This window comes from Aspergillus candidus (genome assembly GCF_002847045.1).
Source record: "Aspergillus candidus strain CBS 102.13 unplaced genomic scaffold BDW47scaffold_14, whole genome shotgun sequence".
Classification (NCBI taxonomy): domain Eukaryota; kingdom Fungi; phylum Ascomycota; class Eurotiomycetes; order Eurotiales; family Aspergillaceae; genus Aspergillus; species Aspergillus candidus.
In genome coordinates, this window is record NW_020194019.1 from 91,541 (window position 1) to 107,538 (window position 15,998).

Genomic DNA, 15,998 nt, shown 5'->3' on the forward strand with positions numbered 1-15,998 from the left:
AGGGAGGACTGAGACCTGACTCAGCCCTAGTGGAGCCGATCACCAACCAACAGCATGGTCCTAGCTTTTACCGATAGAGAGAGGTGGAGGGAGGGGATGGTGGGATTATTATGAGAGGGAGAGGAAAGGAAAGATGGGGGAAGGTCAGAGAAAGGATGATGCAACATGGAAGCAAGATTGGTCATAACCCTCCTCCCAGATGACTCCAAGATCCTAGCCACTGACCGTTGAATAGAAGAGATTAAAGATTATTCAACCTGCCGTCAGTTCACGCAACAATGATGTGATCTGCCTGAGTGACCGGCAATCCGGCCTGGAAAAGAAGGCAAGCACGCCCTTGCGGTGGGCGGCAGAGACCAGAGCCGCAGATATTGCGTGATTTCTGGCCAGCATGAGCGAATCCGATTTTTCAGCATTCCCCCAGATCGGGCAGGCGGTCACAGCAGATGTCGTGATTGCCAGTCGGCAGAATGGACCGGCATGGATGAGTGATGGAGGGAAATGAGTGTCTCGAGCAGGCTGTGGATGTCGTGATTGCCCCTGCTGGCTGGTCTTTTATATCAGCCGGTTTCTGGACGTCTCTCCTACCTGCTTCACAGACCTCAAGCTTCAAACTCTTCTCTTTCGTCATACCCCTTTGCATTCTACCTATTCTCCAGTCATCCAGCCTTATTTATACTTCCAAAAACGGCCTGGACGCATCCTGATCTGCCATTGACTCCTCTTTGTTGCCTATTCCCCTCTGCACACCGGTTGACACCATGCCTGCCAAGATGCCTGTTGCCTACCCCTCCGAGGTCGAGCCCCTCGACTCGAGAGACTCGGGCTACTCCAGTGGCTCCAGTGATGAATATACCCCGGAGATTGTCTTCACCAAGCCTCATCTGCAGTTCCTCAACAGACAGTTGCAATTCCTCGAACCTCAAGGTAAGCCTCTCACTCCCCTTCCCCTCCTGGGTGATCCTCCTCCACTTTGGACCGTCGATCTAACGGGTTATAGATGTCCTGAGATGGTGTGTCACATCACTGCCTCATCTCTTCCAGACCACGGCCTTTGGCCTTACTGGTCTGGTGACCCTGGACATGCTCTCCAAGTTGAACGTGCCTCGCCCGCAGATGGTCGACCTGGTCTTCCTTGACACGCTCCACCACTTCCGTGAGACGCTAGATTTGGTTGACCGGGTCCGTGCCAAGTACCCGCTGGTCAACGTCCACATCTACAAGCCTCAGGGCGTCGAGTCCGAGGAGGAGTTTGCCACGAAGTACGGTGGCCGCCTCTGGGAGACCGACGACCAGTTCTACGACTGGGTGGCCAAGGTTGAGCCCGCCCAGCGGGCCTACCGCGAGCTCAACGTCCACGCCGTCCTCACGGGTCGCCGCCGCAGTCAGGGCGGCAAGCGTGGGGACATGGACATCATCGAAGTCGACGAGGCCGGTCTCATCAAGATCAACCCGCTCGCAAACTGGTCCTTCGATCAGGTGAAGCAGTACATCCAGGACAATGAAGTCCCCTACAATGTCCTCCTCGACCGCGGCTACAAGAGCATTGGCGACTACCACTCCACCCAGCCGGTCAGCGCCAATGAGGATGAGCGGTCGGGTCGCTGGAAGGGCCAGCAGAAGACCGAGTGTGGCATCCACAACCCCCGATCCAAGTACGCCCAGTTCCTGATGGACATGGAGCGCAAGCGTCAGGAAGAGGCCCTCTCGCAGATGCAGCCTTCCCTCACGACCACCGCACAATAGATGGTGCTGTCTTTTTAGACTTGCATAATCTGGCGTTTCTTTTTTTCTTGATTACTTCTGGGTTGGGAGTTCAAAAACACTAGCGGAGCTGCACACAGCATTGATATCATTTGTGGATTTTACAGGGTATGCAATTGGGAGGATAATAATGCCGTTATGATTTTTTTAAGACATTGGGATTTTGTTCCGTGGGGTTTTATTCCGAATGGGACGCTGTACATTGGAATCACCAATAATGATTAGCATGATCAAAATTACTTTACCACATTCTTTTCTCCTGTATTCTTCTAGGCTTATAATGTAGTGTACGTGTGGTAGACATCTAGTCTTTTCTCAGCCTAAGTAGGGCTGGTCGAAGAAAATCCTTTCCGTGCCATTTACCTTCGCCTACATTGACAGTTTAACACCCCCGCTCCATCCATCCGGTCTATCCTCCCCCACCGTTATGACCCGGGAGGAGCGTGGTACAATGTCGTCAAAATAACACGACATGATAAAATGCGGCTCAACAATCACGCAATCATGAACCGCCCCATGATATGATCGAGAGGTTCGATCCAGTCCCCATGATCTTCCGCTAACCGCGTGGTTCTCACTAACTGATCGAGAAATAAGCAGTGTCTTTGTTGATTTTAGGGCAAATCACGCAAGGCGGGCTAGTGCTGGCCAGGCAGGATCTTATCTTATCGATCGGATCTTTGCCGCTTACTTATAGTACTGTAGGGATGTCGTCGTGACTATGTTTTTTGTTTGGTTTTTATTTTTATTTTTTTTATTTTTTTTTTGTGGATTTTTCTTAATTTTCTTCTTGTTCAATTTTTATCTATTTTATTTCACTCATATATGTGGTATATTGTATCTCTCCAGTTGGGTTCACATTTAAACTATAATACTAGACGTAAGTTCGACGAACAAATCTAGGGCCGGCTGGATCACCTGACTCCCAACAAACACGATCACGCAAGCGGCGTTTGAGATGTCGCAATGCCGCCTCCGTTCTTGGCGCCACGTGAGTCTGCATAATTACTCAGCAACAGTACGTTTCAAGAGTATCTCGGCAAGATACAGCGACAAGACAGGTCGTACTGGTCCTCCGACGGTCTCTGTTTGAGGAACATGAAAGTGTCCCTATATCTCCGTCTGATTGTCACAGTCTGGGAAATACCCGGTCTAATTTTACCAACAGGGATTCCTAGACAGACGCAACGTAACAGAATTCCCGATTTACGTACCCAAAGGTCGCAGACCCCATGGTCCGGGTCTGGGAAATTTGCCCCCCCTGAAAATCATACCTTTTCTTGGTTCACTACGTTTTCCCTGGATGCCTTTCCCCGTCTCCGTTCTACTCTACTTCGTACATTGTGGTCTGATAGTTACTACATGGTCATTTTCAGGAGAGCCTCCGGGGAAATAAGGACGGTCCAGGGTGGCCAGGGGGATCGCTCTGAACGACGGTGGTTACGTCGGCGTAATGCGTATATAGTACAGTCGGGCTTGCCTATTCGTCGGTTGGATCGTTAGTGCGGAGACTATGGGATTGACTCCGTATACGATGTAGATAATGAGGGGCGAATCTGATATCTCTCTTTCCCTGTATCTATGGACGGGTTCATGATATACCTCGAAACATTAAGGAAACCACACCCGGAGTCATTCAGGAACAATAAGAAATCAGGAATCAAGAAGGATGGAAATGAAACAGTGGAGTCCAGTTGTCAGGGAAATCGACCGGATGAGTGGTCGTCATCAGCGGGGTGGATATGATCCACCTTGGATACTCATAATAACATTCGAGAACACTGTTGAGTTGTAGAGATGACGGTTGGTTCCTCAGAATCCAGGCCATGCACCTGGGTTGCCCCGATTAGGCAATCCTTGGGTCCGCTCCAACTTTTTCTTCTTCTTCTCTTCTTCCCCCTCCCCTCCTTTCCTTTTTTTCTTCTACTTCTCATCTCCCCCCCTCTTTCTCTTCACTTCTTCTCTATACCCTCCTCTCTCTACATCCTCTTTCTATCTTCCTACAATCTTCATCATGGCCAACCCTCCCCACGGCGGTGTCCTCAAGGACCTCATCGCCCGCGATGCGCCCCGCCACGACGAGTTGTCCGCTGAGGCCGAGAGCCTGCCCGCTGTCATTCTCTCGGAGCGTCAGCTGTGCGATCTGGAGCTTATCATGAATGGTGGCTTCAGTCCTCTTGAGGGTACAGTCTCCTCTCCATGATTCTTGTTTTCTGCCGGTGTCACCCATTCTTGGGGTTATGTCATTCATGCCTTACGTTCCTGGCTAACCACGCCTCTCCCCGCAGGTTTCATGAACCAGAAGGATTTCGACAGGTATGCGCTTGTCCTCTGTTCGAATTCTTATATATATGTGGATATATATATATACAAAGTTCTTTCAGAATATATCCCAAAATAAAGCGCTGGGAACTTGTCGTGCTAATTCATCCCAGTGTCTGCGAAAACTGCCGTCTGGCCGATGGTAACCTCTTCTCCATGCCCATCACCCTCGATGCCTCCCAGCAGGTCATCGACGAGGGAAAGCTGCAGGCCGGCTCTCGTGTCACCCTCCGTGATTTCCGTGATGATCGCAACCTGGCCATCTTGACCATTGACGACATCTACCGTGCCGACAAGTGAGTTTACCTCTGTTTTCTTTTATTCTATTTTTTATTTTATTTTATTCCCCCGGCGGACGTCGTTGTATTCCCGTCTGTGACGGAGCAATATGCCGATCCCCGACCGTCGTCGGAGATGAATCCCACCGCACTAGTTTGGTTTTCTCCGGCGGCGTTTCAGCCTGCCAGGGGGGAACTTCCGCCTTGTGGGTCTGTTGACGTGGATAAAACTGACCCCTTGTTTTAGGGCCAAGGAAGCCAAGCTGGTCTTTGGCGGCGATGAGGACCACCCCGCCATCAAGTACCTCAACAACAATGTCCAGGATTTCTACATTGGTGGTAAGGTTGAGGCCATCAACAAGCTGAACCACTACGACTATGTCGCCCTCCGCTGTATGTCCCCGATAACACCTTTCTCTGCGGAAGAAAACCATGGCTAATCCACACAATCAGACACCCCCGCGGAGCTGCGCATCCACTTCGACAAGCTCGGCTGGAACCGAGTTGTCGCTTTCCAGACCAGAAACCCCATGCACCGTGCTCACCGTGAGCTGACCGTCCGCGCTGCTCGCGCCCGTCAGGCCAATGTCCTGATCCACCCCGTCGTCGGCCTCACCAAGCCCGGTGACATCGACCACTTCACCCGTGTCCGTGCCTACGAGGCTCTCCTGCCCCGCTACCCCAACGGAATGGCCGTCCTGGGTCTGCTGCCCCTCGCCATGCGCATGGGTGGTCCCCGCGAGGCCATCTGGCACGCCATCATCCGCAAGAATCATGGTGCCACCCACTTCATCGTCGGCCGTGATCACGCTGGCCCCGGTAAGAACTCCAAGGGTGAGGAGTTCTACGGCCCCTACGACGCCCAGCACGCCGTCGAGAAGTACCGTGAGGAGCTCGGCATCGAGGTCGTCGAGTTCCAGCAGGTCACCTACCTGCCCGACACCGACGAGTACAAGCCCAAGGACCAGGTCGCCCCCGGCATCAAGACCCTGGACATCTCCGGTACCGAGCTGCGCAACCGTCTGCGTACCGGCGCCCACATCCCCGAGTGGTTCTCCTACCCCGAGGTCGTCAAGATCCTGCGCGAGGCCAGCCCGCCCCGCGCCTCGCAGGGCTTCACCATCTTCCTGACCGGTTACATGAACTCGGGCAAGGACGCCATCGCCCGTGCCCTGCAGGTGAACCTGAACCAGCAGGGCGGCCGTGCCGTCACCCTGCTGCTCGGTGACACCGTCCGCCACGAGCTGTCCTCCGAGCTGGGCTTCAGCCGCGAGGATCGCCACAAGAACGTGCAGCGCATCGCCTTCGTCGCCGGTGAGCTGACCCGCTCCGGCGCCGCCGTCATCGCCGCCCCCATCGCCCCCTACGAGCACTCCCGGAAGGCCGCCCGCGAGGCCGTCGCCGGCCTGGGCGGTTCCTTCTTCATGGTCCACGTCAACACCCCGCTCGAGTACTGCGAGCGCACCGACAAGCGCGGCATCTACTCCAAGGCCCGCGCCGGTGAGATCAAGGGCTTCACCGGTGTCGACGACCCCTATGAGGCTCCCACCAACGCCGACCTCGTCGTCGACGTCTCCAAGCAGAGTGTCCGCAGCATCGTCCACGAGATCATCCTCATGCTCGAGACTGAGGGCTACTTTGACCGCGCTTAAATCGGTCAATTTCTTAGATTTTGATTTTTTCTTATACTTCTGATCTTTTTTTTCTTTTTTTTCCTTTGTCTTAAGCCGGAAATGGGAATGGGAATGGGTCCCTTATTTTTATTTTTCTGTACAGATTTAGAGATAGAATCTCTAAGATGATCTCTTTTTTTCATAATAGAATCGAATCACTTTGGAACTGAATTGGATTGAGTATTTTGATCTATTTCTTACCAACCTGTAGCCACCAATATTGTATAATCTTCCGAGCTCGAAGATATGCCAATACTACCAGGTATGAAATAAGAATAGCCAGTTAGTCAACTAATCCATCAGTATCAAAAGCAGACACAATAGAATAGAGAGGGGAGAAAGTCAGCTGACTTGCATTGGTCTCCTTTATGATCTTTTCTTTTGGCTCTTCGTGTTTTCTTGCATTCTAGCAACTGTCCAGGACGGTTTCATAGCTTGAAGAATTGTTGGTGTTATTGGTGTTTTGACTGGTTTTATTGGTTGGTTCTTCTCACTATATATATCATGTTTTATGTATGCATTTACTGTCTATCTGTCTACCCATTCAGAATATTTATGGAAAAGGCTGGATTATAAAATGCTTTACGATTGATTGATTGCTCGAGAAAGAAGAAAACAAGACTATCTATATAGTCAAAGTAAGAAGGAAGAACTTGCTACAGTAATCGGCTCAAGCAGTGATACAATAATATAGATTGTAAATATGTATCAACTAAATACCTAAGAATCAACCAAACCTACAATACAAATGCACATCTAATATGATATGCTGCATGATAGAATAAGGCCAAGAAACAAAAATGATAAATAGGGGAATAAAAAAGAGAAAATAATAGAAAGAAAATAGAGACACACAACTCCTAACTCAACAAACCAACCGTCAAGGAGGAAAACGGGACCGCTCAATATTATACAACCCCATTCTACCGACCATACCCATAATGACTGTTTAATATCAATTATCCCCTCCTACGACGGTACCCTCGGGCGTGCTGATCTGGTACCCGTCGAAATTCAACGTGTATGTGGCTGACACGCCCGATTCCTCCAGGTCGATGACGTACTTTTCTTTCTTGGCTGGGTACTTGTCGCGCAGGTAGCTCTCGATGTGGTCTTCGGTGAAGAGGGCTGCGTCGAAGGCGCCGGTCTTTTCGAGGATGTAGAGGACTGCTACGCGGGCGAAGTCGAGGGTTTTGTCGGAGATGGCTTCTGGTGAGTGGTGGGTTGACGAGGCGGTGGAGGTTTTGGATGGGGACGCTTCTGGCGGGTCCTCCCCCTTGTCGGTGGAGTCGGATTCTGAGCTCTTTTTGACCGGGTGGTCGAGGACGATGCCGTCTTCTGTTGCGGCGGAACCGCGCGCGGATAGGGTGGCTGTGGGGAGATCGCGTTTGTTGGACCCGGTTGAGATGCCACGGAAGGCGATCAGGGCGTTCTCGGTCGTGCAGGACACGTCGTTTTGGCTGAACAGGGCCATGACGGTCACCGGGTCTAGGGGGATGCCGAAGTCGCTTTTGACGTCGCCGAAGAGCCGGGGAAGCTGATCGCCCATGGTTGCGTTGCGCGAGGATGAGCCGTCCGGGATCTCGGTGGCGATGCAGCTGGCGTCGCCGGCGACAGTACAGCGTGATCCTGTGAAGCCGTTGGTGCAGACGCAGGAGCAGACGTCGCCGCTGGAGACGCTGACTCCGCCGTTTTCGCAGGGCGAACTGGATCCGCAGGCGGAGTGACTCGCTAGGCTGGTGATGCGGCTGTTTTTGTGCTGGGGGACGACCACCAGGAAGACGGGGATCAGGACGGCGCAGAGAACGATGATGATGAATATGATGATGAGCACGATGAAAAGCCAGAGTGGCATCCCGCAGCAGCGCCGTGCAGGCCTTGTGCTCTTCTCTCCGTTGTCTTCCGCGTCGTCGTTGGAGTGGAGATGGTGCAGCTGGGATCGCCCGAAAAAGGTCGGCCAGGACGAGCGCCCGCCCTGGGGAGTGGACGCCGGAGGGGGGAACGAAGCCAAGATGTCCTTGAGAGATCCGGACTTGCGGTTTTGGCCTGGGTCGGAGATCAGCTTCAGCAGTCCTGTAGGTTTTTGAGGGGACCTGAGGTGACTTACCGTTCGGAAACTTGGAGCCTCCAACATTCAGGAGGTCGTTGCGGCTGGCTGTACGCCCGTGTTCGAGGTTGGTAGCAAGCCTCGTCGCCCGCCGGATCAAATCCGGCAAGCTTGTCAAGCTCCCTCGAGCCTCGGCATCCCGAACGGCATCCATGTCGAGACGGGGCGGCCGGCGACCAGTAGGGCGCTTGTCACTCATGGTCGGAGCCGCCAAAGGAAGTGCGCCCCCCATTTCTTTTTCCAACGCTGGGGAGTCATGGCGTTGCGGCTGGCCGATATTGACGACGACGGGGGCCTTTTCCCAGTCGAAGTGAGAGGATGCCGTTGACGACGACGAGGCGGAGCCTCTGTTATCCTTCGGACCGCCAGATGTATCCTTTTGTTGGGGGGCCCCGGAAGGTTCAGCTCCGGATGAAGGTTGCTTGATATCCCTGGGATAAGTGCCGGCCGGGGGCGCGAGTGATTCCGTGGTCGCCCGTTGGATGGTCCGTAGCGAGGGCTTGCCTCGTTTCCCCAGACTGGCCTGCCTTACCAGGGTCGGACCGTGATCTTCGTCGGAGGGCCGCGACTGGGGAGAATCCTCGCCCGAATCGGCGTCCAGGTAGGTTCCCAGAATATCCGACTCGGCCTGGGCGGATGCCCAACTAGGTACAACCGCGCGACTGGACGGATACGCACTCCGGGGGACGGTTGGGCTCTCAGATATCTCCTCGGGGATGGGCGAGACGGAGGATCGGCGGTTGATGAAGGAACGCGATGTGTGCGGAGGCGGGACGAGATTGGGCGGCCGTCGCGGGACGTGTTTGGGGATTGTGTTGTCCTCCGCCGGAAGGGGGAGCGTGGGCACCGGAAAATCAGGAATTGACGGAGTGGAAGTCGTCGATGCCGCGGATCGTCGGAAGAGCTCATCCGTGGCCACTGACACCCGAGGCGTCGAGTCGGCGTCACTGGTTGGGCGCGCAGGAATCGGGACCCTGGTGGCCGGGCGTGGGGGTGGTGGTTGCTGTGGCGGTCGCGGCTTCGAGAAGGACGGAACGGACCTGTTCAAATGTAATGGACTGGGTTCGGCATCGGAAAGACTCCTCTCCGAATACACTGACGGCGACGGAGCATCTGGACGGGGGGGTCTCTGCGGTGGCGGTCCCCTGGGGACAAACAGTCTTCCCTGGGGATCCACCTGCTGGGGTGGCATGGCACCACTGCCTGGCAGGGGCCACTGGGTCATATGAGCGGGATCGGCTCGGTAGGGGGGAGGACGCTGGAAGCCTTGTGGGGGCATTGGGGGTGCTTGAACTCTTGGGCGTCTCCCCGACTCGAGCATCTCCCTCGCCCGTCGCACCGAGCCTTTCGGCTCCGTCGGCCTCTGACCAGACGCCGGGTCTGGAGGATAGCCTGGATTCATTGGGGACGGGGCTGATTGGATGCGAAGTCGCCTGTAGAAGCACGAAGTTTGAGCAAACCAGGTCAACTGGTTGGCGAAATGAACGAAAGCAGAAGAGGTGCTTCAACCGGACTTGATGAATCTTCCCCCAAATGAAAGTGAGTAGAACCAATACGCCGTGCGCAGGTCCAAGAGAAGAAAAGAATGAAAGAAAGAGGAGAAGAATGATCAATGCTGTCAAGGGCACTCAATGCCTCTCTAGATAGCAGACCGTCAGCCCATTGAACACCAAGATGGGGTCAAATGAAGAGACCGTGGAGATGCATACCGCAGACAATCAGAAAGATGTTGAAAGAAAAGAAAGAAATCCCAGAGACGTGGACCACAATCCCATAGTAATCCAGATTGATACCGTCTCACCCAGGATTCCTAGTATGGAAAGAATTGATTAACTCCATCCGAACCAAATATTACGCAGAGATTAGACCTACCAAATCACTAGACAACCCGGTCGAGTGAAGAGGAATAAGAGAAGAGCGTCTAGCTCTTTAGGGAGGCTGAAAGAAGAGTGAAAGAAAGAAGGTCAGAAGAGAGAGTTTGAGAGTCTCAGACTTTCTCAAACCCTCCTCATCAGGCTCCCTCTCTCTCTCTCTCTCTCTCTCTCTCTCTCTCTTTCTCTCTCTGACACACTCTTTTAGGTGGGGATACATCGGGACGAGGAGAAGAACCGTCTATTCCGACCGAGATTGGCCAAGATGGACCCAGGAGAGGGGAGTGGAGGAAGCCAGAGTCGAATTGAGCAGCAGGAACGAAGCAGATTGGAGGAGAGCGCGAAGAGTCGAGAGAGCTAAGGTCTCAGCGTGATCCGGCTCTAATCCTCTTCGGGCGGATCCATGCGAGCTCCCATACGAGATAATCTACGCGGTGGATCCACGTTGAAACACTCTCTCCGCCTCTCTCCCGTCATGTCGCCCAATGACCATCGATTGACCAGGGATTGAAGGGTCCGTTGGATCCATCATGTCTCGACCCTCCAGGCCTTCCGTGATATTGCCTGACCAATGCTCGAGTGGGGACGGATAATGGATCCATTCCTATCCACGGCGCAGAGGATAATGAATCATGATATCCTGCATCTGCCTCGTCTTGTTCAAAAGACATATATCCCTTGATCAACAGGCAAGATTGAAGACAGATTGACGACAGATTGAAGACAGTTTCAAGACAGAAGGGGATTAAACTCTGGAGGCGGAAAGACGGTCGAATCCCAGCCATCGTCACTGCCACAAACCGTCATCCTGCCTCCCAACCCTTGCGTGATCCCACGTTACCGATGTCGATGAGACATTCATGTACCTTTCCGACACTATTAATAACGAGCATGACTCTTCTGGGTGGTCTTCCAATGCAACTGTTACTGCAGAAAGTACGGATGGCAGGACACAAACTGTCGGTAGTTGTCAACCCTCGCAACTACACATCCAACCAGATCTCGAGTCCTCAGTATAGTACGGAATGCTCCGTAAGTACCGATCCGATTCCCTTGGACTCTCCTTTCACGATGGGATTGATATCACTCAGATTTGATACTCCGGGTGGCACCAGACCCTGGCGTTGTCTGAGCCGTCGCCTTCGCTTAATGCATCTAGTCCCCTGCCTGGGGCACCGCCTCTAATTTGGGTCGGAGAATTTTATATTAACGTTGAGATTAATGTCATTACGACTGACTCGAAGGGAGGATTCATTTTTTTTTGTGATTGATGTGATTCCATTCGACGGGATCAGGGGCGCAGTGAGACATCCACGCGGTACTTATTTTGGCTTTTTTCCCCTTACTTTTTTCTCACATGATTATTTATTTTTGTTTATTAATTCTCATTTTACCTTTTATTTTTATTTTGTTATGATTTTAGTCTTTATATTCCATACTGACAATACTGAAGATAAATGTCACCACGTGATTCTGTCGATATATCACGTCTCATCATTCCACTCTTCCCCGCGCAGTACTAACCGTACACTCCTCTCTCAATGTCACCCAAACGATGACGGCCCCGAGGCTGTTCAGATGAGCCTACGCCTGGCCCCCAATGGCCGACAAGGCCAGGCGTCCAATGTGCTAATCCCGGAACGGGACAAGGCACTACGCCTGTCAAGAATAGTCTGGTTCTACGGATCCTCGCAATCAACCCAGCCGTCTCGGGTTCTTATGGAACATGGAACCAGCCCCCTGGTCGAATTCTGCCGCGCGAATCACTTGAAACGCGAGGCTATCACCTCGAGTATCGATGCGAGGACAGTGTCGTCCACAACGGCGCCTGACGGACGATCCCGGCTTCTCGCCCTGCTGATGGAGGCTCAATTTGCTGCCTCGACCTATTCACAGGACGCCTGATCCACGTGGTCCCTTGCATGGACGTTCGGGACTGGAACCGGACGATGCAATGGGAACATGCACGATGTAATGCTGTGCGAGTTTGTCGGTGAGTCTCTCGAACTTCACGGGGCACTCATGCCCCCTCCCCAGTCATCCATTGCTACTCCGTTCCGGAAGTAGCTGCCAAATATTCGACGCGTCGACTCCAGACGGCGAAACCTGGTCACAAATTCACAGCGGAGCTGAATGAGAGTGTTTGTGTCGTGCAACCCTCAACCAGGGGCAAGGTGCTGAGATAATGGGTAAGCTGTAGATGTTGTACCAAGTGATCTTTGTGGCAGAATAGAAGAGTCCCCTCGAGTAACGTAGTGCCTGCGCCCGTCGAGATACCCGAGACTTGAGTCTATAATTTTGAATGTTGTAATACGTGCCGTGTTGCCTTCCTATCAACGGCAATAACACAGATGCCCGTGTCAGGCTGGTCGTCTGTCGGTAGGCGACGCCTGCCACCGCTACAAAGGATCAAGAGCACTATAAAGATTTGGGCTAACGTAGGGATGTCTGTGATCCTGTCCTCGGACTAGGTATTGCCTTCGTTTTGTAGGAAGCACCCATAGAATCTGATGCTATGGCGTCGATCAGGTTCTAGAAAATGTAGATGGACTATAAACTTGTCTCACAGCTAGCGTGCATATCCCCATAATGGACACTACTCGCTATAATCTCGCATAAACCGTATGTCAAGAAGTCCAGAATCCAAGATCAAGCTGATCAAGCATCTCAGGATCCCACGAACTTGTTTCAACCGAAAATTTATACTGCGATATATCTCACGGAAACCCAAATTCTCTAGCAATCCGCCAAATCACCACTAATCTAATCTGAACAAGATATCCAAATTGAGAATAAACCAATATCACATATATAAATATACCCACCGCATTTATGAATATGTTGTTACCCGTACAAACCTAATAACCTCAGCTGGGCTCTGCATACATAGTGGAGTGGAGTCTGCAAGTCATCGTGCTGATGCAGGATTGTGGACTCGTGGTACAGCTAGCTTCTCATTTGGTATTGCTGATGGGGTATATGATTGGATTCTGCAGGCAGCATGATACCTAATTATGAGGCGTAAAAAAAAAAATGAACCGTGTCTGTCTTTCGTCGAAAGAGCGCCGAGTAGGTTGATGCTTATAGTTAGTTCATGGTAAGTTATCTTAGATATGACGACTGAGGTCAACGCGAGGTCGTTGCGCAGCGGGCTTTATCTTGCTGTTAAAGATGGGTTGCTTCCTTGGTTGACTGTTATTGTTGAGGTTGGGGCTTTGTAGTTGCGCTGAGTTGGATTCTTGGCTGTAGAGTTGAAGGTTTTGTAGTATACGTTTTTCCAAGAATCTTTTTTGGTACCCCTAGATGAAAAGATCCGTCATACTTGAGGATATATACATCCATAGATACCATCGGACCAGCATGATCTATTGTTTGTTTCTGAATGTCTTTGAATATGGTCATAGCCACGAGCTTGACCTGTGTAGCTCGAGCATGTCACGTACGTCCCAGTTCACTTCTCACCCGGGTCACTTCTTTCTCCACAGCCTGCATCTCAACAACCACACCAGCCAGCTCCGCCATATGTCCTTCCACCGCCTCCGCAAAGGATTTCTGAGCACTGCGAAGAGACTGGGGAACCAAGATTCCGTACCACCGTATAGGATCGGAGGATCGAGGTTTCTGCTTCGACGGTTGGGGTTTGTGGCCAGCCTGCTGGTCATCCTCGTCAGGAATCGAGGGAGGTGAGTCTTCTGTGGATTGTTCTGTGGGTTTGGCCTTGGCCTCGGGGTTGGATTCCTCGTTCTGTGCAGGCTCGTCTGTAGTGGGCGATGGCTTAGTATCTTCCGTCTTCTTCGATTGATCCTCCTCGGAGTTGTCGATCACAGATTTTATGGTAAAGGTAGGTTTGCATTCGTGGTTTGGGTGGCCATCCGTCGAAGTGGCATCATTCTGAGTGCTATGGTCATTTCCGTCGCGGTCGGTCGAAGGTTGCAGTTCTCTGAAGACGCACTAATCAGTAATGTTCTCTGACACACCACATGCTAGGAGACAGAGATTGAGCTTACACTCTCCTCGTGGCTTTCATGCGATCATCGTAATAATCGGCGCCATAATGTCGGCCTGGAGGACAGGTATAATTGGCCTGAGCGAGCGAGAAAAACCCCTGGTTCCCACGTTAGTCGCGCGCATTGGGAAATTGGCGGTCACGATAGAGGGTCATACGGAGGATAATCGCGAGCTGAGATCGGCCTGTAGTCGTTGGTGCTGATCGAGGAGATGAAGATAATGCTCTAGAAGGGAATCGAGTGACCGCAACAGCTCCGCGGAGGAGTCGGACTGTTTGGTCTCGACATCGAGGAATTCTGAACCGGCGCGAGAGGCGGGAGGGGAAGGGATTTGTGTCATTTCTGAAACCAGAAGGAAAAGCGACAAAAAAGCTTCATTAATGGTTGTATCCGAGTATTAAGAGGTGAGGGGAATGACGAAGATGGAGGTCGGGGACGGGGAAAGCGGATGACTGGCAATGGCCGAGGGAGCAACGCCGATAACTCCGTCATCGCGAAAAGCGAATCCAAAAGAATTTCCCGCCGACGTAACCTCCACTTCCTGTCATCTCCTCCCACCCCCCTCCCTTATTGGATTCCACCATTTGTGTCTTTTTGCCTATTGTTTCCGACTTATTCTGAGATTCGGTGAGTTCTTACAAAAAGAAGCCAGCGGCTTGTTGTGATTTTCTCGGACATCGCGCCTGTTCTTGCAAACGCCACCTTGGACCACCACTTACGTCGTTTGTCAGGGAACAACAACCTTCCTTGTTGAGACTTCTTCAAGAAGAACCCGTCGGACTTTTCTTGGTTTAGACTTTCGATATAGCTAAGGCGACAGCGACGAACATCTCCGACAATACTCTCTAAGCTCGGACCTTTTCCTGTCCAGCTGTCCCGCATCGTGCAGTCCCTAGACGGACGTCAAAAGAAAGACCTCGCATCTCCACTCTCACCAGCTTCGATATTATCATAATGTCTACCCCCGCTTTGCCGCGGAACACTGCCTTCCAGGTCCGGTCACTGGTATGTTCCCGACTCAAGTGTCATATAGTCCCGACGGACATGGCTGATAGTGTTCCTTTTTCCCCGTGCGCAGTTCCGGTCCTTGCTCCGCCAATCCACCCAGTTTGCAAACTACAACTTCCGCGAATATGCCCGTCGCAGAACATTGGATGCTTTCCGCGAGCACAAGGGTGAAACGGAGGATCGGAAGATTCAAGAGTTGATCCAGGAGGGCTTGCAGAACCTACGGATGCTGAAGGTCAGTGTGGCAATATTTTTTACTGGTGTCGCTGGTGCTATTCGGGTCGATCCACTCGTCCGCCCGAATATTGCGACACGTAGGCGCCAGATGGGTAGTGCGGATAACTGACTGTCAGTATAGAGACAAACCACGATCAGCCAGTTTTATCAGATGGATAGATTGGTTGTTGAGGGCGGGGAGACGGTAGGTCCTAACGAACAGAAGGCGCTGTCAGGGCATAAGATTAACACTTTTCAGGGGAAACAAACCGGGCAAGAAGGTGATATTGTTCGCCAGAAGGATACTGGGTAAGATCTCCCAACCCCGGATTCGTTGTCGACGATCATCCTAACAATTGTTCGTAGTTGGGATTAATTGGCCCTGCTCTAGCGACACATGGTGATTAAAATATACATGACATACTGAGGGCGATATGGCATTTGTTTTTCTTGAATCATTACTTTAGCCACTGAACCTGTGATGGTGGCCGCAGCAGTTGGGGGGCGACTGAATAGACCGGGCGTGTTCTGTACTTTTAATGGATGATCCTACGCTGTAGGTAGCATTGTTTATATTCTGTCTAAATGCGACCATTCTCTCCTTATCTTTATTATATATCCGTATAAGAATATACTCGACGTGATGCGCTGGAGTGGTTCTAAACAACCCCCCGGTCCTCTGTCCACGTGACCGGCGCCCGTCGTTCGCCGCGCTCTCGATCGATCGCGACTCTTCTCTCTCACTGCCCCAT

General features: G+C 52.1%; 7 protein-coding genes across 7 annotated transcripts; 5 read left to right on the forward strand and 2 right to left on the reverse strand.

Moving 5' to 3' along the window:
* The first annotated feature begins 570 nt into the window (after positions 1–570).
* On the forward strand, positions 571–1,829 carry met16 (phosphoadenylyl-sulfate reductase (thioredoxin)). The gene is made up of 2 exons (XM_024818312.1): positions 571–927; positions 1,001–1,829. The coding sequence occupies exons 1-2, from the start codon at positions 762–764 to the stop codon at positions 1,744–1,746; spliced, it is 912 nt and encodes a 303-aa protein (XP_024673275.1). The 5' UTR covers positions 571–761; the 3' UTR covers positions 1,747–1,829.
* A 1,798-nt stretch (positions 1,830–3,627) lies between these two features.
* Positions 3,628–6,188, forward strand: sC (sulfate adenylyltransferase). The gene is made up of 5 exons (XM_024812053.1): positions 3,628–3,947; positions 4,053–4,080; positions 4,200–4,382; positions 4,612–4,757; positions 4,818–6,188. The coding sequence occupies exons 1-5, from the start codon at positions 3,779–3,781 to the stop codon at positions 6,014–6,016; spliced, it is 1,725 nt and encodes a 574-aa protein (XP_024673276.1). The 5' UTR covers positions 3,628–3,778; the 3' UTR covers positions 6,017–6,188.
* A 524-nt stretch (positions 6,189–6,712) lies between these two features.
* BDW47DRAFT_103351 (uncharacterized protein) lies at positions 6,713–9,860 on the reverse strand (the record flags this gene model as incomplete). Its single annotated transcript, XM_024812054.1, has 2 exons — positions 8,145–9,860; positions 6,713–8,083 (listed from the first exon to the last, which is right to left on the reverse strand). Coding segments are annotated over exons 1-2 (2,489 nt in total), but the record flags the coding sequence as incomplete, so codon positions are not given.
* A 717-nt stretch (positions 9,861–10,577) lies between these two features.
* Positions 10,578–11,361, forward strand: BDW47DRAFT_103353 (uncharacterized protein). Its single transcript, XM_024812055.1, has one exon. The coding sequence runs from the start codon at positions 10,859–10,861 to the stop codon at positions 11,198–11,200; it is 342 nt and encodes a 113-aa protein (XP_024673278.1). The 5' UTR covers positions 10,578–10,858; the 3' UTR covers positions 11,201–11,361.
* A 232-nt stretch (positions 11,362–11,593) lies between these two features.
* Positions 11,594–11,920, forward strand: BDW47DRAFT_124583 (uncharacterized protein; the record flags this gene model as incomplete). Its single annotated transcript, XM_024816283.1, has 1 exon — positions 11,594–11,920. One exon carries the CDS (start codon positions 11,594–11,596, stop codon positions 11,918–11,920), a length of 327 nt encoding a protein of 108 aa, XP_024673279.1.
* A 1,225-nt stretch (positions 11,921–13,145) lies between these two features.
* On the reverse strand, positions 13,146–14,604 carry BDW47DRAFT_103358 (uncharacterized protein). Its single transcript, XM_024812056.1, has 3 exons — positions 14,180–14,604; positions 14,023–14,120; positions 13,146–13,955 (listed from the first exon to the last, which is right to left on the reverse strand). Exons 1-3 carry the CDS (start codon positions 14,360–14,362, stop codon positions 13,451–13,453), a joined length of 786 nt encoding a protein of 261 aa, XP_024673280.1. The 5' UTR covers positions 14,363–14,604; the 3' UTR covers positions 13,146–13,450.
* On the forward strand, positions 14,605–15,857 carry BDW47DRAFT_103361 (LYR motif-containing protein). Its single transcript, XM_024812057.1, has 5 exons — positions 14,605–14,649; positions 14,754–15,027; positions 15,101–15,265; positions 15,389–15,555; positions 15,613–15,857. Exons 2-5 carry the CDS (start codon positions 14,977–14,979, stop codon positions 15,620–15,622), a joined length of 393 nt encoding a protein of 130 aa, XP_024673281.1. The 5' UTR covers positions 14,605–14,649; positions 14,754–14,976; the 3' UTR covers positions 15,623–15,857.
* Positions 15,858–15,998: the final 141 nt, after the last annotated feature.